Here is a 24,605-nt window from a genome sequence, read left to right as displayed (position 1 = left end):
GTACATTTGACAAACCTGACAGTTTCGGATGTGTGACTTCACATCCATGCTCAGATGTGGCCAGTTCAGTAACGCTTGCAACCGCTTGTAGGTTTTGAACCTGCCCAAATGACCAGCTAATGGGTCTTCATGGAAATGTTGAAGCAGTTGAAGGCGTAGAGTTTCAGGTATGTACATTTGGTAGAGTGTTCTGTGAGGTAGTTGTACAACTCGGTAGACTTTGTCTTCAATGATGGTCAGCTTTGTGTTAGGATTGACCATCTTTTCTCCATCTTCCAGGATAGTCTGGTACAAAGCCTGTACTTCTGGATCATCCTGTTGGGCTTTCCATATGGCCTCATCAGAGATGGGAAAGTCCGTTTTGGGTGAGTCTCAACTGCTTGACAGGACAGTAGCACATGTAAGATGAGGGCCACCGTTATCACAAGCAGGAGCTCTGGACAAGGCATCTGCAAAGGTGAACTCTTGCAACCGTAGAGCCCATCTTATGAGTCTGGTACTTGGTTTGTTGGTCTTGAACACCCACACACGGGAGGAATGGTCAGTGACCACAGAGAAGTGTCTTCCCTCCAGGTAGTACCTCCACTTTTCCAAAGCCCAGACAACTGCAAAGCGCTTTTGCTCGGTTGTGGAGTAGTTCCGTTCTGCTCCATTCAATGTCCGACTGGCGAATGCTAGCACTTCTTCAGTGCCAAGTCCAGTCTGTTGGACTAGGACAGCACCAAGTCCAACATCACTTGCATCAGTGTAAACAACAAAAGGGCAATCAAAGTTGGGATGACCTAAAATGGGAGGTGTGACGAGGTGTCGTTTCAGGGTTTCAAAGGAGGTCTGGCACTCTGCCGTCCATTGGAATTTTGCTCCTTTTCGCTTCAACGCGTTGAGGGGTTCTGCCACCTGGGAGAAGTTCGACACAAACTGATGGTACCATCCAGCCATACCAAGGAACCGTTGAAGGGCCTTGAGTGTGGTTGGCACAGGGAAGTCTTGTACAGCCTTTGTCTTTTCAGGATCCACATGAATGCCGTCAAAAGACACAATATGGCCAAGGAACTTCAGGGAGGTTTGGCAGAAGTTGCTCTGCTTCATATTCAAGGTCAGACCAGCTTCTCTTAGCTTGTCCAACACTGCTTGAAGATCTTGAAAGTGTCTTTCTCTGTTCTGAGAGTAGATAATTATATCGTCCAGGTAGACAAAACAGATCTTCCCTTTGAGCTCACCTAACGCAATCTCCATGAGTCTTTGGAAAGTGGCAGGTGCATTCTTTAATCCAAAAGGCATCACCTTAAAGGAAAACAAGCCCTCAGCACAGACAAAAGCAGTCTTGTTCTTGCTTTCCTGGTCCATCTCAACCTGCCAATAGCCACTATTGAGGTCAAGGGTAGTGAACACAACAGCGCCAGACAATGACTCCAGGATCTCGTGGATGGTAGGAAGAGGATAGGCATCAGTCTGGGAAACATTGTTGGTCTTCCTATAGTCCACACAAAATCTAAGACCACCAGCCTTTTTTGGGATGAGGACAACAGGAGCAGCCCAGGGAGAGGAGGAACGTTCTATTATATCTTGTGTTAACATATCATTAATGAGTCCCTTTTGGATGATTAGCGTCGCCGGGGACAAACGATATGGCTTTTGCTTGATCGGCATTTCCTGTGTAAGGAATATTTTGTGCTTCATGAGCCCGGTGCGTCCTAGCTTTGAAGTACATACATCAGCATTATTCTGCAGCTGTTCCAACAGCCTTAACTCCTCTGGCTGTTCCAGCTGAGCTCTTCTCACAGCCTGTAAAAAGGAGATCGTCAGAAGGATTATCAAGGGTTAGTGGTACCGGAGCAACGGCAGAGAAGACTGCCACATTTGAACCCCAATCATGTAACTTCGTAGCTTCTGATTGGAAGAAATGCTTCTTGCTCGGATTGTATGGAAACCAGTAGCAATTGTGTGCAATATCAATCTGGACACCACTGAAGTACATGAAATCAATTCCCAACACGACAGGAAAAGCAAGGTTCTTGGTTTGTAGGATAACAGAAGGAATCATATAGGAGCTGTTACACAGGCGGAACTCTACCTCACTCCATCCAAGTGGTCGTTTAGCCTCACCATCAGCCAGATAGAGTGGACCTTCTGTCCACGGCTTCAAGTTGTATTGTGGACCTTCTTCCACAGTTTCTCATTGAGCAGTGTGTAGGATGACCCGGTGTCCAGGATGGCTCTTGCTGTCCATGGGCCTATGGACAGGGGGCATAGGCAGTGACTCTTGGGGTTTCAGCTCTGGTTAAAGCACCCAGAGTAGGATGGTCATTCCTGTGAAAAGAGTTAGGTGTGTTGGCCTGTTGTGATTTGTGGTTTCTGGAAGGGTTTACTTGATATGGTCTTGGACATGTAGCTGAAGAATGTCCCTTTTGGCTACATCTCCAACAGAACATGAGGGGTCTTGGCTGGAGACTCTGGCTGTTGTTGATGGTCTGTCTTGGGTAACTGTTTGGGTGTCTGTTTCTTTCTCTGGTCATATTGCTGTTGGCATTCCCTGTACTTCTCAAACTGCTGTCCCAAGCGAACCAGTCCATCGACAGTGGTGACTCGTTCTCGGAGTTGACTGGCTAGTAGTGGGTTGATGTTCTTCAAGATCAATTTAATGACCTCTTCCTCCTCAATGCCAGGTTTCCACCTTCTGCACAGGGAGTGGTAACCGTATGCAAAGTCACGGATACTCTCTTTCTCGCTTTGCACTCGATTCCTGACTCTGTCTGCCAGCTCATCTGTGTAGTCCTCAGACAGAAATGCAGAGGAAAACTTGCCCTCAAAGTCAGCCCAGGAGGTAGTGGTGAGACGTGCCACATCCCACCAGTCTCGAGCTGTCCCATGCAACACATTCCTCAATGTGGCAAGGAGTTCTCTGTTGTTGCTCTTCACTCAGACATTTTGAATTTATGGTGGATAAGAGTTTGGAGATGTTGAGTCTGACGAATATCAAGGATATCACCTTGAAGTTGTAAGACTACAACCTCTGGAGATAAACCAGACAATGGAGGAAGGTTGGGTGTCAGAGGGAGGGCTAGCTCAGTACTTCCACACAGATCCATGTCAATAAGTGAATAACTGGTTAGACCTGTGGCCTGTGGTCCAGACCGAGCATTCAGATTCCCAGGGCTCTGGCCCAAATCAACTCCATTATCTCCATTCCCATTATGATTTGTATTGTCAGCTTGATGGTCAGAATGGCCCTGTATATTCCCATTGACAGGTATGACATGGATGAGCACATTATCTTGGGGTGAATCCATTGTTTTAATTCCACACAAAAGATTTGCTTTGGTTAGTTCTCAATGGTGAGTGGTCCCATCTGGGGTGCCATTTTTTATGTAACGGTTTTGACTTGAGGTTATTATTTATAGGGGTGCCAGGTAGGTTGTGCCTACCAGAGAAAACATTGGTTTCTCCTTTTGGTTTGGGAGGGAATGAGTCCCATCTGGTCCATCAAGTCTACACCAATACAAAGGACTTATGTAAAAGTCAGGATGGAAATAAACTTTTCATAAACCCTTAAGACATTGGAAAGAACTTCAAAAACAACTATATTCTTTTGTGTGGGTTGTATTAGCAACATCAATGATTACACACACATATAATAATATCACAATGAGTTCTGGTTCCTCCAGAAATGTCCTGTACCGGGCGGGACTCTTTTTAGGCCCGAGGTAAAGGAGTTCAGGGAACTCCCGTGACCTTAGTCACGCAATGTTTGTCCGTTCATTCCGTGTAGCGTAAACCCAGTATTAATCATACAATCAATATAACAATTATTTTACCACAGAACTTTAAAGCGTATCAACTCTTACTAAGTCCTCAACTACAACTAACTACATAAATCATCACAGTATACATCACATCAAAACAAATGAAATACCGTATACAAAAAGGTTGTCAGTCACAATCCAATCCACCAACAGATCTCCAGCGGAGAAAGGCCACGAAGAACGGAGAGGTGTAGTCCACGGACGCAAAGAGTGGATCCGATCCTGGGTAAACTCTATTAGGCAACAAAACAAACGGAATAGAGAAGCTTCGGAACTGAGGGTTGAACACATCCTCATTCACGTCTCCATCACAACCCCACTTTTGCGCAGCTGATGCTGGCTATTTAATTGGGAATTAAAGGGAAAGCGTCCTATTGGAAGGAGAAGCACTGAGACGGTTCAGAAAAATTCAGGGCTGTCACACACCCCCTCCCCTGGAAAAAGCCGACCATTGCCCTGGAAGGCACATCAACCGAGAAAGGTCTCCTCATCACTTTCCTCTACAAAAATATTCATGACTTTTTGGAGCTCACGCTCCTCAGCTGAGGGGTCACAGGCCTTAAGGTGTGAGACTTCTGGGTCTGGGAATCCGAGAAAAGTCTCCTCACTTTCCTCTTCAAAGATATCCAGGACCTTGCGGCGCTCAATCGCCTACAATTCCTCAGCCGAGGGGTAACAGGCCTTAAGGCGTGAGACATGGACAATGCGCATATCTTCACCTGTGTGAATGCCGTCAAAAGACACAATATGGCCAAGGAACTTCAGGGAGGTTTGGCAGAAGTTGCTCTGCTTCATATTCAAGGTCAGACCAGCTTCTCTTAGCTTGTCCAACACTGCTTGAAGATCTTGAAAGTGTCTTTCTCTGTTCTGAGAGTAGATAATTATATCGTCCAGGTAGACAAAACAGATCTTCCCTTTGAGCTCACCTAACGCAATCTCCATGAGTCTTTGGAAAGTGGCAGGTGCATTCTTTAATCCAAAAGGCATCACCTTAAAGGAAAACAAGCCCTCAGCACAGACAAAAGCAGTCTTGTTCTTGCTTTCCTGGTCCATCTCAACCTGCCAATAGCCACTATTGAGGTCAAGGGTAGTGAACACAACAGCGCCAGACAATGACTCCAGGATCTCGTGGATGGTAGGAAGAGGATAGGCATCAGTCTGGGAAACATTGTTGGTCTTCCTATAGTCCACACAAAATCTAAGACCACCAGCCTTTTTTGGGATGAGGACAACAGGAGCAGCCCAGGGAGAGGAGGAACGTTCTATTATATCTTGTGTTAACATATCATTAATGAGTCCCTTTTGGATGATTAGCGTCGCCGGGGACAAACGATATGGCTTTTGCTTGATCGGCATTTCCTGTGTAAGGAATATTTTGTGCTTCATGAGCCCGGTGCGTCCTAGCTTTGAAGTACATACATCAGCATTATTCTGCAGCTGTTCCAACAGCCTTAACTCCTCTGGCTGTTCCAGCTGAGCTCTTCTCACAGCCTGTAAAAAGGAGATCGTCAGAAGGATTATCAAGGGTTAGTGGTACCGGAGCAACGGCAGAGAAGACTGCCACATTTGAACCCCAATCATGTAACTTCGTAGCTTCTGATTGGAAGAAATGCTTCTTGCTCGGATTGTATGGAAACCAGTAGCAATTGTGTGCAATATCAATCTGGACACCACTGAAGTACATGAAATCAATTCCCAACACGACAGGAAAAGCAAGGTTCTTGGTTTGTAGGATAACAGAAGGAATCATATAGGAGCTGTTACACAGGCGGAACTCTACCTCACTCCATCCAAGTGGTCGTTTAGCCTCACCATCAGCCAGATAGAGTGGACCTTCTGTCCACGGCTTCAAGTTGTATTGTGGACCTTCTTCCACAGTTTCTCATTGAGCAGTGTGTAGGATGACCCGGTGTCCAGGATGGCTCTTGCTGTCCATGGGCCTATGGACAGGGGGCATAGGCAGTGACTCTTGGGGTTTCAGCTCTGGTTAAAGCACCCAGAGTAGGATGGTCATTCCTGTGAAAAGAGTTAGGTGTGTTGGCCTGTTGTGATTTGTGGTTTCTGGAAGGGTTTACTTGATATGGTCTTGGACATGTAGCTGAAGAATGTCCCTTTTGGCTACATCTCCAACAGAACATGAGGGGTCTTGGCTGGAGACTCTGGCTGTTGTTGATGGTCTGTCTTGGGTAACTGTTTGGGTGTCTGTTTCTTTCTCTGGTCATATTGCTGTTGGCATTCCCTGTACTTCTCAAACTGCTGTCCCAAGCGAACCAGTCCATCGACAGTGGTGACTCGTTCTCGGAGTTGACTGGCTAGTAGTGGGTTGATGTTCTTCAAGATCAATTTAATGACCTCTTCCTCCTCAATGCCAGGTTTCCACCTTCTGCACAGGGAGTGGTAACCGTATGCAAAGTCACGGATACTCTCTTTCTCGCTTTGCACTCGATTCCTGACTCTGTCTGCCAGCTCATCTGTGTAGTCCTCAGACAGAAATGCAGAGGAAAACTTGCCCTCAAAGTCAGCCCAGGAGGTAGTGGTGAGACGTGCCACATCCCACCAGTCTCGAGCTGTCCCATGCAACACATTCCTCAATGTGGCAAGGAGTTCTCTGTTGTTGCTCTTCACTCAGACATTTTGAATTTATGGTGGATAAGAGTTTGGAGATGTTGAGTCTGACGAATATCAAGGATATCACCTTGAAGTTGTAAGACTACAACCTCTGGAGATAAACCAGACAATGGAGGAAGGTTGGGTGTCAGAGGGAGGGCTAGCTCAGTACTTCCACACAGATCCATGTCAATAAGTGAATAACTGGTTAGACCTGTGGCCTGTGGTCCAGACCGAGCATTCAGATTCCCAGGGCTCTGGCCCAAATCAACTCCATTATCTCCATTCCCATTATGATTTGTATTGTCAGCTTGATGGTCAGAATGGCCCTGTATATTCCCATTGACAGGTATGACATGGATGAGCACATTATCTTGGGGTGAATCCATTGTTTTAATTCCACACAAAAGATTTGCTTTGGTTAGTTCTCAATGGTGAGTGGTCCCATCTGGGGTGCCATTTTTTATGTAACGGTTTTGACTTGAGGTTATTATTTATAGGGGTGCCAGGTAGGTTGTGCCTACCAGAGAAAACATTGGTTTCTCCTTTTGGTTTGGGAGGGAATGAGTCCCATCTGGTCCATCAAGTCTACACCAATACAAAGGACTTATGTAAAAGTCAGGATGGAAATAAACTTTTCATAAACCCTTAAGACATTGGAAAGAACTTCAAAAACAACTATATTCTTTTGTGTGGGTTGTATTAGCAACATCAATGATTACACACACATATAATAATATCACAATGAGTTCTGGTTCCTCCAGAAATGTCCTGTACCGGGCGGGACTCTTTTTAGGCCCGAGGTAAAGGAGTTCAGGGAACTCCCGTGACCTTAGTCACGCAATGTTTGTCCGTTCATTCCGTGTAGCGTAAACCCAGTATTAATCATACAATCAATATAACAATTATTTTACCACAGAACTTTAAAGCGTATCAACTCTTACTAAGTCCTCAACTACAACTAACTACATAAATCATCACAGTATACATCACATCAAAACAAATGAAATACCGTATACAAAAAGGTTGTCAGTCACAATCCAATCCACCAACAGATCTCCAGCGGAGAAAGGCCACGAAGAACGGAGAGGTGTAGTCCACGGACGCAAAGAGTGGATCCGATCCTGGGTAAACTCTATTAGGCAACAAAACAAACGGAATAGAGAAGCTTCGGAACTGAGGGTTGAACACATCCTCATTCACGTCTCCATCACAACCCCACTTTTGCGCAGCTGATGCTGGCTATTTAATTGGGAATTAAAGGGAAAGCGTCCTATTGGAAGGAGAAGCACTGAGACGGTTCAGAAAAATTCAGGGCTGTCACACACCCCCTCCCCTGGAAAAAGCCGACCATTGCCCTGGAAGGCACATCAACCGAGAAAGGTCTCCTCATCACTTTCCTCTACAAAAATATTCATGACTTTTTGGAGCTCACGCTCCTCAGCTGAGGGGTCACAGGCCTTAAGGTGTGAGACTTCTGGGTCTGGGAATCCGAGAAAAGTCTCCTCACTTTCCTCTTCAAAGATATCCAGGACCTTGCGGCGCTCAATCGCCTACAATTCCTCAGCCGAGGGGTAACAGGCCTTAAGGCGTGAGACATGGACAATGCGCATATCTTCACCTGTGTGAATGCCGTCAAAAGACACAATATGGCCAAGGAACTTCAGGGAGGTTTGGCAGAAGTTGCTCTGCTTCATATTCAAGGTCAGACCAGCTTCTCTTAGCTTGTCCAACACTGCTTGAAGATCTTGAAAGTGTCTTTCTCTGTTCTGAGAGTAGATAATTATATCGTCCAGGTAGACAAAACAGATCTTCCCTTTGAGCTCACCTAACGCAATCTCCATGAGTCTTTGGAAAGTGGCAGGTGCATTCTTTAATCCAAAAGGCATCACCTTAAAGGAAAACAAGCCCTCAGCACAGACAAAAGCAGTCTTGTTCTTGCTTTCCTGGTCCATCTCAACCTGCCAATAGCCACTATTGAGGTCAAGGGTAGTGAACACAACAGCGCCAGACAATGACTCCAGGATCTCGTGGATGGTAGGAAGAGGATAGGCATCAGTCTGGGAAACATTGTTGGTCTTCCTATAGTCCACACAAAATCTAAGACCACCAGCCTTTTTTGGGATGAGGACAACAGGAGCAGCCCAGGGAGAGGAGGAACGTTCTATTATATCTTGTGTTAACATATCATTAATGAGTCCCTTTTGGATGATTAGCGTCGCCGGGGACAAACGATATGGCTTTTGCTTGATCGGCATTTCCTGTGTAAGGAATATTTTGTGCTTCATGAGCCCGGTGCGTCCTAGCTTTGAAGTACATACATCAGCATTATTCTGCAGCTGTTCCAACAGCCTTAACTCCTCTGGCTGTTCCAGCTGAGCTCTTCTCACAGCCTGTAAAAAGGAGATCGTCAGAAGGATTATCAAGGGTTAGTGGTACCGGAGCAACGGCAGAGAAGACTGCCACATTTGAACCCCAATCATGTAACTTCGTAGCTTCTGATTGGAAGAAATGCTTCTTGCTCGGATTGTATGGAAACCAGTAGCAATTGTGTGCAATATCAATCTGGACACCACTGAAGTACATGAAATCAATTCCCAACACGACAGGAAAAGCAAGGTTCTTGGTTTGTAGGATAACAGAAGGAATCATATAGGAGCTGTTACACAGGCGGAACTCTACCTCACTCCATCCAAGTGGTCGTTTAGCCTCACCATCAGCCAGATAGAGTGGACCTTCTGTCCACGGCTTCAAGTTGTATTGTGGACCTTCTTCCACAGTTTCTCATTGAGCAGTGTGTAGGATGACCCGGTGTCCAGGATGGCTCTTGCTGTCCATGGGCCTATGGACAGGGGGCATAGGCAGTGACTCTTGGGGTTTCAGCTCTGGTTAAAGCACCCAGAGTAGGATGGTCATTCCTGTGAAAAGAGTTAGGTGTGTTGGCCTGTTGTGATTTGTGGTTTCTGGAAGGGTTTACTTGATATGGTCTTGGACATGTAGCTGAAGAATGTCCCTTTTGGCTACATCTCCAACAGAACATGAGGGGTCTTGGCTGGAGACTCTGGCTGTTGTTGATGGTCTGTCTTGGGTAACTGTTTGGGTGTCTGTTTCTTTCTCTGGTCATATTGCTGTTGGCATTCCCTGTACTTCTCAAACTGCTGTCCCAAGCGAACCAGTCCATCGACAGTGGTGACTCGTTCTCGGAGTTGACTGGCTAGTAGTGGGTTGATGTTCTTCAAGATCAATTTAATGACCTCTTCCTCCTCAATGCCAGGTTTCCACCTTCTGCACAGGGAGTGGTAACCGTATGCAAAGTCACGGATACTCTCTTTCTCGCTTTGCACTCGATTCCTGACTCTGTCTGCCAGCTCATCTGTGTAGTCCTCAGACAGAAATGCAGAGGAAAACTTGCCCTCAAAGTCAGCCCAGGAGGTAGTGGTGAGACGTGCCACATCCCACCAGTCTCGAGCTGTCCCATGCAACACATTCCTCAATGTGGCAAGGAGTTCTCTGTTGTTGCTCTTCACTCAGACATTTTGAATTTATGGTGGATAAGAGTTTGGAGATGTTGAGTCTGACGAATATCAAGGATATCACCTTGAAGTTGTAAGACTACAACCTCTGGAGATAAACCAGACAATGGAGGAAGGTTGGGTGTCAGAGGGAGGGCTAGCTCAGTACTTCCACACAGATCCATGTCAATAAGTGAATAACTGGTTAGACCTGTGGCCTGTGGTCCAGACCGAGCATTCAGATTCCCAGGGCTCTGGCCCAAATCAACTCCATTATCTCCATTCCCATTATGATTTGTATTGTCAGCTTGATGGTCAGAATGGCCCTGTATATTCCCATTGACAGGTATGACATGGATGAGCACATTATCTTGGGGTGAATCCATTGTTTTAATTCCACACAAAAGATTTGCTTTGGTTCGTTCTCAATGGTGAGTGGTCCCATCTGGGGTGCCATTTTTTATGTAACGGTTTTGACTTGAGGTTATTATTTATAGGGGTGCCAGGTAGGTTGTGCCTACCAGAGAAAACATTGGTTTCTCCTTTTGGTTTGGGAGGGAATGAGTCCCATCTGGTCCATCAAGTCTACACCAATACAAAGGACTTATGTAAAAGTCAGGATGGAAATAAACTTTTCATAAACCCTTAAGACATTGGAAAGAACTTCAAAAACAACTATATTCTTTTGTGTGGGTTGTATTAGCAACATCAATGATTACACACACATATAATAATATCACAATGAGTTCTGGTTCCTCCAGAAATGTCCTGTACCGGGCGGGACTCTTTTTAGGCCCGAGGTAAAGGAGTTCAGGGAACTCCCGTGACCTTAGTAACGCAATGTTTGTCCGTTCATTCCGTGTAGCGCAAACCCAGTATTAATCATACAATCAATATAACAATTATTTTACCACAGAACTTTAAAGCGTATCAACTCTTACTAAGTCCTCAACTACAACTAACTACATAAATCATCACAGTATACATCACATCAAAACAAATGAAATACCGTATACAAAAAGGTTGTCAGTCACAATCCAATCCACCAACAGATCTCCAGCGGAGAAAGGCCACGAAGAACGGAGAGGTGTAGTCCACGGACGCAAAGAGTGGATCCGATCCTGGGTAAACTCTATTAGGCAACAAAACAAACGGAATAGAGAAGCTTCGGAACTGAGGGTTGAACACATCCTCATTCACGTCTCCATCACAACCCCACTTTTGCGCAGCTGATGCTGGCTATTTAATTGGGAATTAAAGGGAAAGCGTCCTATTGGAAGGAGAAGCACTGAGACGGTTCAGAAAAATTCAGGGCCGTCATAATGTAATTTCAATGAAATTACATTGAACCAACGTGGAGTAGACGTTGAATTGACTTCTGTCCGGAGTGGGTAGCCACTATCTTCCATTAACTAGAACCCTGAGACGTCCTGTTCAGAAACTGTGTGCATCTAGCTACTGTTTAATGTTACTGCTTAATGCCAGAGAAGAGCCTAGAGGGGGGACAGGACAGACAGACTTCCTCACCATGTGAAAAGGACAAACATTTTGCCCATTTTTCTCGGTCATCCTGGGCTCTGTCACTGAATCACAGAAAAATAGGAACCAATTAGTGAGACAGATGGATTTCCCTTCTGACAGCATAATAACTGCCATACCAGCTGAATCCATCTGAATCTGCTTGAACCCTATTCGCAAAATTAGTTGAAATTGTAGAAACTATGAAATGCAATCTAGAGCTATAAACGTTTTACAGCAAGAGTGTTCATTCACCCTTAGTTGCATAGCTTCCCAGTGAGGTCTTCGTTGAGGGAGATGCAGGCCTAGGGTAATTGCGTGTGAGGGGATTGTTTCATAGCGTGAGGTAGGTCTGGCTGCTGGGTTGACTGGGTTCACCATCTACAGCCTCGGAGCACAACGGAGAGAGAGGTTAGGAAGTGAACAGAGAAGGCCTAGACCAGCTCTGCCTGGACTGTCTGTCAGTGACTGTACTGTCGGGGCCTCCGGCACTAGCAGGATGTCACCTGGAAAAGAGGATCGTCCTGATATTACATTTTCAATTTGATATTCTTCCCTTCGTCTGAAGCGTAAATGCTTTTAAATCGAGAAAGCCCAAAGATGAAAACAGGACAGCAATTTCCTGTTGTCTTTTGTGAGATTTTTCTTCCTTTTTGTTCACGTCCATGTATTACATAATGTAGGCTAAATATGAGAAGACCAACTCTTAGAACATCCATAGAATGTTGAGGGATTTGTTGAGATGGGACCCGAATACAGACCTTTAAATATGGCTTTAACCTGTTTATGACTGCACCCATAGCGTGAAAAACCCAGCAGCATTGCAGTTCTTGACACACTCGAATCAGTGAGCCTGGCACCTGCTACCATAACCCATTCAAAGGCACTTAAAATATTTTGTCTTGCCCATTCACCCTCTGAATGGCACACATACACAATCCATGTCTCAAGGCTAAAACATCCTCCTTTAACCTGTCTCCCCCCCCCCTTCATCTACACTGATTTTGAAGCGGATTTAACAAGTGACATCAGTAAGGGATCATAGCTTTCAGCTGGTCAGTCTGTCATGGAAAGAGCAGGTGTTCTTAATGTTTTGTACACTCTGTAGGCTATTACTAAATAAAAAAATATGAACAGACTATGTAATGTAGCTTGTAAGTGGAGAACGTTCCGACCTGCTTTTAGAACTAAGTATCTCTAAGCCTACTCAGGTTACCTTCTGTGACTCTGCAAACTCTGTTCAATCGTTCATTTCGCAGAGAGGTAGATTAAATTAATTAAGCACACAGATATAGATTTATTACAAGCTGAATGATTAGCCTATTATATCATGGCACGCCACTACTAGTCACCAGGCTAGACAGAGTCTTTGACTCAGTGAATGTGACAGAACCAATGTCCTGGCCTTGTATTTCCATCCCTAGGAGTGGCTCTAGCATTGAGTTTGTTCACTAGCCTGTTACCAGCTCTGTTTGTGCAGTCTCACCAGCTCCTATGCTCCTTAAGTTGGCAAGATGGCACAAACAGGATCTGTTGGGTGTACTATATACATTCACTTGTGGGGCCTTGTCTTATTTATCATGTTGATATTATAGACACCTACTGATTTTTGACTGTGATGGATTGTACAAATAGATCACGCTTGTGATGACAATCTGGAATAATAGAATTAGCCTAGCAGGCAGCCTTGGGAGAAAAGGGTTTCCTCAAAGGGAAAATAAGAGGAGAATAAACGGTGAACCCTGGCCCATGCTCTTCCCCTGGGTGGAATGGGGGGAAAAGAACTCCGAGACCTTTTAAGGGCTCAGCACTTTCACTTGTGAAGTTTTGTTTCCCCTGTCACATTCCCCAGACTGGTTTATTTCTGTGGGGAAACTAGTAGCAGAAATGATCCCCTCTTGTCTATGAGTTGTGGTGCTAGTCAGTGTGACTGGGAGTTACCCCTAGCTGTGGCCCAGTCGGTCTTGCTCCAAACATTTGTTATTCACTTGGTAATTATGCTTCTCTATAATTTCTCTGGTCAAAGGGCACTGGCTGACTCTTGCACAATTGCCCTGTGTGTGTGTGTGTGTGCGCACGCATGTGTGTTCTTTTACTGTTGCTTGTCTTTCCTCTTCCTCTCATCTCATGTTTGCTTATTTCCTATGATAAGAATAAAGGCCAGAAACAATGTTTATTCAGCTCCGTGCTGTGTTTAGACTATTTCAAGAAGAGTTCCTAGAGTGAGTGTTGTTAATGGCCATGGCATGGTGGTAGAATAGACTAATCCCTGCTGGGACCCAAATGCAGAACAGCCATGGGTCTCTAGGTCGGATACAGCCGGTGGCACTGGTGTTGTTAATCACCTCTATTAGACTGGCTTCTGTTAGTCCCTGTAGTAGTTTACCTGCTCATTGAATAAGCACATTCTTGGCAGAAAACCGAGAGTGTATTCTATTTTGAAATATATTTGATCTAGGTGGTATTCTGGTCAGGTAATTTCATAAAGGACTGATAACATAGGCCTTTTTTGTAATGAAGAACTGTAAGGGTTATTTGTATCTATCTGTTAGGAGGACATTGTCTGTAGCGCTTCCTCTTCCTCTTCCCTTTACCAAATAAACTAAAGTAAAATATAATAAAAAGAACACAATAAAATAACAATCAAATCAAATCAAATTTATTTATATAGCCCTTCGTACATCAGCTAATATCTCAAAGTGCTGTACAGAAACCCAGCCTAAAACCCCAAACAGCAAGCAATGCAGGTGTAGAAGCACGGTGGCTAGGAAAAACTCCCTAGAAAGGCCAAAACCTAGGAAGAAACCTAGAGAGGAACCAGGCTATGTGGGGTGGCCAGTCCTCTTCTGGCTGTGCCGGGTGGAGATTATAACAGAACATGGCCAAGATGTTCAAATGTTCATAAATGACCAGCATGGTCGAATAATAATAATAAGGCAGAACAGTTGAAACTGGAGCAGCAGCACGGTCAGGTGGACTGGGGACAGCAAGGAGTCATCATGTCAGGTAGTCCTGGGGCATGGTCCTAGGGCTCAGGTCAGTTGAAACTGGAGCAGCAGCACGGCCAGGTGGACTGTAACAATAACGAGGATATATATACAGGGGGTACCAAGTCAATGTGTGGGGGGTACAGGTTAGTTGAGTTAATTTGTACATGTAGGTAGGGTGAAGTGACTGCATAGATAATAAACAGCGAGTAGCAGCAGTGTATAAAACAAATGGAGGGGGGGTCAATGTAAATAGTCCGGTGGCCATTTGATTAATTGTTCAGCGGCCTTATGGCTTGGGGGTAGAAGCTGTTAAGGAGCCTTTTTGTTCTAGACTTGGCGCTCTGTTACCGCTTGCCGTGCGGTAGCAGAGAAAACAGTCTATGACTTGGGTGATTGGAGTCTCTGACAATGTTTTGGGCTTTCCTCTGACACTACCTATTATATAGGTCCTGGATGGCAGAAAGCTTGGCCCCAGTGATGTACTGGGCTGTACACACTACCCTCTAGCGCCTTACAGTCAGATGCCGAGGAGTTGCCATACCAGGTGGTGATGCAACCGGTCAGGATGCTCTCGATTGTGCAGCTGTAGAACTTTTTGAGGATCTGGGGACCCATGCCAAATCTTTTCAGTCTCCTGAGGGGGAAAAGTTGTTGTCATGCCCTCTTCACGACTGTCTTGGTGTGTTAAGACCATGATAGTTTGTTGATGTGGACACAAAGAAACTTGTAACTCTCGACCCGCTCTACTACAGCCCTATCGATGTTAATGGGGGCCTGTTTGGCCCTCCTTTTCCTGTAGTCCACGATCAGATCCTTTGTCTTGCTCACATTGAGGGAGAGGTTGTTGTTCTGGCACCACACTGTCAGGTCTCTGACCTCCCTATAGGCCGTCTCATCGTTGTGGGTGATCAGGCTGTTGTGTCGTCAGCAAACTTAATGAGGGTGTTGGTGTCGTGCTTGGCCACGCAGTCGTGGGTGAACAAGGAGTACAGTAAGGGACTAAGTACACCCCCCTGAGGGGCCCCAGTGTTGAGGATCAGCGTGGCAGACGTGCTGTTGCCTACCCTTACCACCTGGGGGCGCCCTGTCAGTAAGTCCAGGATCCAGGTGCAGAGGGAGGTGTTTAGTCCCAGGGTCCTTAGCTTAGTGTGAGCTTTGAGAACACTATGGTGTTGAACGCTGAGCTATAGTCAATTAACAGCATTCTCACATAGGTGTTCCTTTTGTCCATGTGGGAAAGGGCAGTGTGGAGTGCGATTTGAGATTGTGTCATCTGTGGATCTGTTGGTGTGGTGGTGGTGGGGCAGGCAAAGTGTGTGTGTGTCATTTCATTTTGTGAAAGCAAGGAAGAGTGGCCTTCCCTTTCTAGTAGTAGTAACTAGCTTTAGCCTGGCTAGCTAGCCTTTTAGCTTCCCACATCTCCATGTGAAATAATCAATTTATAATAAAATATATGCCTTGGCAAATATTTTTATACTTGCCGGTGTAACCTAAAACATTATCTCAGTTCATGCTGCTTGTGTATTCATTCCCATATCAGCTAAAAATAGAACCCTGTCATGTTTTGGTCAGGCAGAAAAAAGCACATGGCTAGCTAGTTGGCTACAGCAGGTTCTACCATTTCACAATAGTCTGTAAACACTAGTTATTACTTCTAAACAAAATACCTTTTTGGATGGATTCTTGTTGTTTGGTTTACTGTTTGAACATTCGTTGAGATTATTTTTGGTTGCAAAATGGTCTACTTTGATGAAAAGCCTATAGATCAGATCAAGGAACAAAGCGACAACACTGCCCCCACAGCTGCGGAAGGAATGATACAGGGTGTCACTTTTTTACGACCTGAAAATTGCATGAGCGGAGCTGCACATTTGTGACGAAAACAACATTGCAACACTCCGAATCCTGGCTCTGCGTAGAGCTTGTACTGTAGTAAGCTTAAATCTCTTAACCCAGAAACAGACTCCAAAGGCCAGTGAAGAGAACTATCTGATGTATGTGTACATAATGCACAACTAAGCATATACGCTTAACCTATATGATGCAAGCTTTTACTTACTCATGTCTTTTCTTGTTGACAAGAATTGTTCATGGTAATTCGTAAAACCTGTTTTAAATTGTTTGTTTAGCGTGGCAGCCGGAAGAGGGGTGCCTCACGCTCCAGCAACATTTCCCATGTAACAACAGTCTGTATTATAGAATTAGGTCATTTTAATAGGATCTCTGGTCTGTGTGAACTGTGAAGTGTTGCTGTTATTGTCACTGAGCTGTAATGTAATACAGCATGTGCTTTAAGCTTAACTCTCCTATCTCTCTGTGTCTCTCTCTGTCCTGCAGCGTGGGTGGGCTCCCTCTCCATGGGGATGATCTTCTTCTGTTCGCCCATTGTCAGCGTCTTCACAGACCTGCTTGGCTGCAGGGTGACAGCCGTGGGCGGAGCCGCCGTGGGCCTGGTGGGATTGCTGGCCAGCTCTTTCGTCACGTCAGTACTTCTATAGCTACCCTCTTTCATCAACCATTCTTATGTATTGTGTTAAAATGTTGTCGGGTGTGTTGGGGACTTCTTTATACTAAAGTCCTCCTTACACGTGTGTGATAACAAGATAAAGGGCCTACTGCAGTTAAGGGTTGGTCTCCCGTCATCCCTTTCTAATCTCATGTGATGGTACACTACCAAACTCAACCATTTAATCTGTTAATACACACAACAGTACCTTGACTGCGTGGAAATACATTGCACAATAGTTTCTGTTGACACTTCCATCACCTAATATAGCATTAAATATTGCTTATAAGCAAACAATGTTCTGCACCTGGCCAGTGTAATAATACTGTCAGCTCAGTCAGTATATTGTGCCCTTCAAATAACACTTAGAAAACCCTCTGGGTTGTCCTACAGATGTAGGATCTTAATTTGGTCACCCTGTTGCAGAAATAACTTTCCTGCAATGCAGGACATTTAAAACTTGTAGAGTGTTTGAGGTTTAGAAAGGCTTCTTAAGTTTCCTCTTTGAAATCGGACTATTTTTTCCCTTATGAAAAATGTATCAACCGCTACAAAAATGTCAATTTAATTATAAAGCACATCATTAATATTTCCTATTATTGCTGCAGGATTATTTTCCTGCTGTAGCAAACTGGCTCAAATTAAGATCCTACTTCTGCATATCCAGACTCATGATAGTCTAAAATGAGGGTACAAAGATCACCAGGGTACAGTAGAAGCAGTGGTGTAAAGTATTTAAGTGAAAATCTACTAAAGTCATTTTTTGGGGTATCTGTACTTTACTATTTATATTTTTTACAACTTTTACTTCACTACATTCCTAAAGAAAATCAGTATATACGTCAGTATATTTAAAACCAAATACTTTTAAACTTTTACTCAAGTAGTTTTTTACTGAAGTTTGACAATGCATAATTTTCCACCACTGAGTAGAAGTACTGGGAAAGGATCATTAAAGGTGTGGCCATACATGAATAAGCTGTGTTTTATCTGGTATCAGCCCTGTAGTGGTGTGAGAAGTGAGTGAACATTAGAGCTGATGACTGTAGCACTCTGAGAGACCTGCCATTCGCTCGAACCTGGCTTGGCTTGGCCTAGAAGCAGCTCCAGCTCACCCCTGACCTCCCTCGCTCATCTGGGGTGGCAGGGTAGCCTAGTGGTTAGAGCATTGGACTAGTAACCAGAAGGTTGCAAGTTCAAATCCCCGAGCTGACAAGGTACAAATCTGTTGTTCTGCCCCTGAACAGGCAGTTATTGAAAATAAGAATTTGTTCTTAACTGACTTGCCTAGTTAAATAAAGGTTTAAAAAAAAGTTATAAAATAATATATTTAATAATCTATTTATCCAGAATTAGCTTTGTGCTAACGGTAACCCTCCTACAGTCCGGCCTGCAGTTGGCTCACCGAGGACTGGGCTGACATTACTCAGCCAGCATAGTACACACGACCTGAGGCTGCAACACCCTCCAGGTGTTGGAAGCAAGTCTAGTTTGTTTTCCAAACTAGACTAAAATGAGTCAGACATTGTTTATTTAGCTAGCTATGGAGTCAAGATACTCAAACGTGTTTTTCTTTGTGTGAACTTTAAGCAGCTGTAAACATAAAATTGACCCCGCATCCTGTCCGGTCTCTCCTCTCTGACCCCACAGGTCCCTGGGTCCCATGTACTTCACTTATGGCATCGTGTTCGCCACGGGCTGCTCCTTCGCCTACCAGCCCAGCCTGGTGATCCTGGGACACTACTTCAAGAAGCGCCTGGGCCTGGTCAACGGCATCGTGACGGCCGGCAGCTCTGCCTTCACCGTCACCCTGCCCTTCCTCCTGTCCGGCCTGCTGGAGAAGGTGGGCCTGCAGAACACCATGAGGATCCTCAGCATCCTCATGTTCATCCTCATGCTGGCTGGGTTAACCTACACTCCCCTGCTGCCCAAACCTGTCAACAGCAATAAGCCAGGAAGCCGCTGCCCGCCCATGAGCAAGGTGTTCAACGTCAGCATCTGGAAGTCTCTGGGCTACCGGATCTGGGTCTTCGGCATCCCTGCAGCCCTCTACGGATACTTTGTGCCTTACGTTCACCTGGTGAGTGGTTTTATTTTCCATGGGGGGGGGGGGGGGATCTTTGATGTGTACTGTGTGAATGTGTTGGTTTGTGTATTTGTGTTTCATTACTCAGGTCCCTGTGTTAAAGGTTACTGACATGTAGAAACACATAGAGATGTGGCAGTGTGGAACATGTGGGCTTGATTTCACAGGAGGTTGGTGGCACCTTAATTGGGGAGGACGGGCTCGTGGTAATGCCTGGAGAGGAATTAGTGTAATGGTATCAAACATGGTTTATATGTGTTTGATGTCATTCCATTCGCTCCGTTCCAGATTATGAGCCGTCCTCCCCTAAGCAGCCTCTCCAGCAGACACGGTCCATCATATTCTTAATATCTCCCTTCATTATGTGTTTTGGACATTGGCTCTGGGTAACTCAGTTAGCAGTAATCAGGGTCAATTGATCTTCACAAACACAGATACAAAACACATTAGTATCAAGTGTTATTAGTGTGAAAGGTGATGAGGGGCCTACACCTCGACTATGAAGTGCTTCATGCCTGTGACATGCTGGCGGGGCTAAATACAGTATGGCTGTGTGTGTGAACTTGAGTTACTGTGTGGTCTCAGCGACCTGTATGACCGTTGTTTTTAAGCACCTCTCCTGACCTTTTGGCCGTTCTAGAAATATTTTTCTCAGTTCAACTGAGTATTGTTTCACATTTAATCATAAGCATCTATTTTTCTTTTCATTGAATATCAACATTTGAAATGCTGTTAAGCTGCTACGATGAAGGCTTATCAAGTTTAGACCCACACATCAATTGATGGTTTTCTGTCAGCTTATTTAAGATTTTTTTCTCATTAAATGGGAGTAGAAAGATATATAAAATACAAGCACTGCTTACATATACTGGACTGTTAATCTGTGGTGCCTTTCACATTCTTAGATAACTGATGAAGTCTGAACAGTAGCACATCAGCCTTAGCCTATATTATACTGTACATAGTAGAGGTCGACCGATTAATCGGAATGGCCGATTAATTACGGCCGATTTCAAGTTTAAAAAAAAAATAATAATTAAATTAATAATAAAAAAAAAAAATAAACTCTGTTTATTAAGTTTTGAACATACACACACACAGACAAGACAAAGCAATATAAATAATATACTCAACTAGAAAAAAAATACAAATAAAAATACAAATAAAAAAATATCTTTAAAGATACCATACTTTAGACAAGTTAAACACACCAGGCAGAAGGCTACAGAGGTTAAAGGGCAATCTATAGTACAGGGACAGAGCAAACACCTTACCATTGTTCCTGTAAGCAGTCAAGGGATAAGGGTGGAGAAATGCAACCACTCACAGAGAGTCATGGCCACAGACCGACCATCCACTGGACAAAAAAACAGTTTACAATGCTTTAAAATAAAAAAATACAATTATTATTCATGTAGGCGTGAACAAAATGTAAAAATAACTGGGAAAAACAAGCTAACACTTCAGGCTCTGCCTGGGCAAGATGAACAAGGCATCTGCGGACCACAATCAATAAGCACATGGACCTTAATACCCCCCCCCCCCCCCCCCAGCAAAAACACAGAGAGAAGCTCCTCCAACCCTTAAGTCACAGACTTATTTTAGTATTAAATGGAATGCCATCAGAGGATGGACTGTTTAAAGTAAGACCGGAATGGAGCCCAAGCCTCATCAAACAGTTTGGGGTTCCCACGTGAATTGAATTGAATTTTTTTTCTAGTTTCAGAGAGCACAACACATCCCTCACCCAATATTTATAAGATGGGGGAGCTGCCATCTTCCAGTTCTGTAGTATTAGCCGTCTAGCTAAAAGAGTTGGATAAGCAACAGTGTCCGACTGGATTCTTGATAGGAGGGTACCCATGGGCAGTACTTCAAAAAGGGCTGTAAGGGGAGACGGATCTATAACAGTGTCATATATATATATCAGAGAAACATTTAAATATTAATTCCCAGAAACCTGACAGTTTATGACAGCCCCAAAACATATGCAACAGTGTGGCTGGTTCCACCTTACATCTGACACAGGTAGGATCAAAATCAGAGAATATTCTTCCAAGTTTGGCCCCCGACCAGTGGATACGGTGAACCACCTTGAATTGAATGAGGCTGTGTCTAGTGCTAAAAGAGGACGAGTGCACCCTGCGCAGCACAGATTCCCAGGCGTCTTCCCCAAGTTCCTCCCCCAAATCCTTTTCCCATCGAGTCTTTAAAGGCACCAAAGAAGGGTTCTGTAGGTCATGAATGATTGCATATACATCTGAAATTGCGCCTCTAGGAAGCTTGTTCAGCTCCAAGATGCTCTCTATAGCAGTATTCGCAGGCCTATTGGGAAATCCAGGTGTGTTAGCCCTGACAAAGTTTGTAGTCTGGAGATAGTGGAAAAAGTGGGATTGGGGGAGATTGAACTTTTCCTGCAGCTGAGAAAAAGAGGCAAATGTATCATCAAAGAATAATTGGGCTAGCGAGGAAAGGCCTAGTGAGTGCCAAATGCCAAAAGCCCCATCATTCAAAGATGGAGGAAATAAAATGTTCTGATTGATTGGGCCTGATAGAGAAAAGCCTCGGAGGCTAAAGGCTAAACGGAACTGATTCCAAATTTTAAGAGACTGCTTTACAATTGGGTTGGCACACCTTTTGCCTAGGGACACTGGGAGAGACGAGCACAGCACAGAGGAAAGTGCCGCAGGTTTACACGATTCAGACTCCATCTGGGCCCAGAGTGGTCTAGGGCCAGTAGGATCAGTCTGCAGCAAGTACAGAACGGCTCTGAAATTTGCAGCCCAGTAGTATGTCTGAAAATTTGGTAAAGCTAAACCCCCCAATGACCTAGGCTTCTGTAAATGTTTTCTACCAATCCGTGGTAGCTTGCCATCCCAAATAAAATGCATTAATGTTTGATCCAGTGAAATAAAAAAAGATTTTGGAATAAAAATGGGTAAACATTGAAATAAATATAAAAATTTGGGCAACACATTCATTTTAATGACATTAATCCTTCCGATAAGAGAAAGGGGTAGCGAATTCCAAAAAGTAAAAGATTGTTTCAATCTGTCTGCTAGAGCAACAAAGTTTTCCTGGAACAAATTTGAATATTTCCTCGTCACTTTTACTCCCAAGTAAGTGAATTGATCCCGGACAATCCTAAACTGAGAACTTGTGAAAGAGCACTTTAAAGCAGCCTTGTTTACCGGAAAGAGCTCACTCTTGCCTAGATTCAGCTTGTACCCTGAGATTGATCCAAACTTTTTTTAAGAACAGATAGGTCACGTGGCAATGAGGTATCGGGGTTGGAGATAAACAAAAGGAGGTCGTCAGCATATAGCGAGACTTTCTGCTCCCAGCCCGCCCTGATTATGCCTTGAATGGCATTATTAGAGCGTAGTGCAATGGCGAGAGGCTCGATTGCCAAAGCAAACAACAAGGGGGAGAGTGGGCAACCCTGTCTGGATCCGCGGTGCAAGGGAAAATAGTCAGAGGACAAGTTATTAGTCCCTACCGTAGCCATGGGGGAAAAATAAAGAATCTTTATCCACGCAATTAATTTGGGGCCAAAGCCAAATCTATAAAGGGCAGCTGTTAGGTAATCCCACTCAACGCGGTCAAACGCTTTTTCGGCATCAAGTGAGACCACCACCTCCGGGTCCTCCGACGCTGGGGAGTACAGTATATTCACAAGGCGCCTAATATTGAAAAAGAAATGCCTATTTCTCACAAAGCCAGTCTGGTCAGAGTGTATTACTTGGTGCAGCAAGCCTTCCATACGGATGGCTAAAAGCTTAGCTAGGATTTTGTAATCACAGTTTAAAAGCGAGATTGGGCGATAGGATCCACATTCCAGGGGGTCTTTGTTTTTCTTTAGTAGTAATGAAATTGAAGCCTGATAAAGACTAGGCGGCAGCTTTGAAGTATTGAGGCACTCTGCAAATAGTCGGGACAAGAATGGGCAAAGCAGACCAGAAAACGTCCTGTAAAATTCGGTTGGAAAACTGTCCGAACCCGGTGATTTACCACTTTTCATTGCGGACACTGCTGTTGCAATCTCCTCAAGCGTAAATTCTTCTTCTAGATAGTCATGGGAGTCTGTATCAATTGAAGGCATATTCAAGCCATTAAAGAAGGAGTCAATCAGCGAAGGGTCTTGAGGGGATTCAGAGGTGTATAGCGCAGAGTAAAATTGTTTAAATTTATCATTGATCTCTTTATGTATAACTGTGGTGGCACCAGACGGGGTCCTTATTTGTGGGATTAAACGTGAGGCCTCAGATTTACGGATCTGATGTGCAAGGAGTTTACTGGCCTTGTCACCTTGTTCATAGACTTTGTATCGAGCTCGCCAGAGTAACTGTTCAGCTTGCCTGGTAGAAAGCTCATCAAATTCAGATTGGAGTAGTTGGCGCTCTTTATGCAATTACGGATCCGTAGCATACTTCTCATCCAATGTGGCTATGGACTCGCTCAGGTCCCGAAGTCGCTGGGAGCAAACTCTGTTTTGGTTGGCTGTATAAGAAATTATTTGGCCACGTAGGTATGCTTTGAGAGACTCCCATATGGTAGAGCAGGACATACCTGGTGTTGAATTAGTTTCTAGGAATAAGGTAATTTCAGAAGAAATGAAATTGACAAACTCCTTATCTGAGAGTAAAATGGGGTTGAGACGCCATTGATAACACCTAGGAGGTCGCTGGGGAAACTCTAGTTCAAGCACTAATGGTGAATGGTCAGAGATAACAATACTCTCTTAAGTACACTGCCGAAGGTTAGGCAGAAGTTTTTTGTCCAAAAAGAAGTAATCAATCCGGGAGTATGTTTGATGAACATGAGAATAAAAGGAATACTGTCTATCTGCAGGATGTAGGAAACTCCAGGCCTCAAACATAGCATATTTCTGAAGAAAGGATTGAATAAGTAGGGCACATTTAGATGGGCCTGTATTTGTTTGTGAGGACTTGTCAAGAATTGGGGACATTTTACAGTTGAAATCCCCCTAAAATCAACAAATGAGAATCTAAATTGGGAATAGCAGACAGAAAGGAAGAAATGAAACTTGTGTCATCCCAATTGGGAGCATAAACACTAGCCAAAACAAGAGGGGTAGAAAACAGTTCACCGGTTACTATGACGTATCGTCCCTTAGGATCAGCAATAACCTCAGAAGCTACAAAGGGAGTAGCCTTATCAACCAGAATAGCAGCACCTCTTGATTTACTATGAAAGTTTGAGTGGAACACTTGACCAACCCAGTCCTTACGCATCCTAAAATGCTCACCAGTCCTCAAGTGAGTCTCTTGTAGAAATGCAATATTTGCATTCAAACCCTTTAAGTGTGTCAACACCCTCTTATGCTTCACCGGGTTGTTAACCCCTTTGGTATTCCAACAAATGTACTTGATCGTATTATTTCGGCCCCTCTGGGCATTCCCGTTATTCAACCCTGTCATTAGAGCATAGAATGGAAAAGCAATGAGCGCCCAAAACCCCCAGAATAACTTGTCTGAGTAATAATGTACAGTGGTAAATGTTTGGAAAAAGTACAGAAAAAAAACAGAAAAAAAAACTAAAAAGACAGAATGACAACATTAG

The 24,605-nt window shown here is 44.3% G+C and overlaps 1 protein-coding gene across 1 annotated transcript in view; it reads left to right on the top strand.

Annotated features, from left to right (window-relative positions):
- The window catches only part of LOC110529198 (monocarboxylate transporter 10), an 85,248-nt gene that overhangs the window by 42,943 nt on the left and 17,700 nt on the right, over window positions 1–24,605 (top strand). Inside the window, exons 2-3 of the mRNA XM_036984921.2 lie at window positions 16,768–16,912; window positions 18,587–19,016. Of these exons, the coding sequence (XP_036840816.1) occupies window positions 16,768–16,912; window positions 18,587–19,016 (575 nt within the window). The remainder of the gene's footprint in view (window positions 1–16,767; window positions 16,913–18,586; window positions 19,017–24,605) is intronic.

Source organism: Oncorhynchus mykiss, chromosome 8 (assembly GCF_057628025.1).
Source record: "Oncorhynchus mykiss isolate SJ-2025 chromosome 8, ASM5762802v1, whole genome shotgun sequence".
Taxonomy (NCBI): Eukaryota; Metazoa; Chordata; class Actinopteri; order Salmoniformes; family Salmonidae; genus Oncorhynchus; species Oncorhynchus mykiss.
The sequence above is the reverse complement of the archived record's forward strand: the minus strand, read 5'-3'. Positions and strand labels throughout refer to the sequence as shown.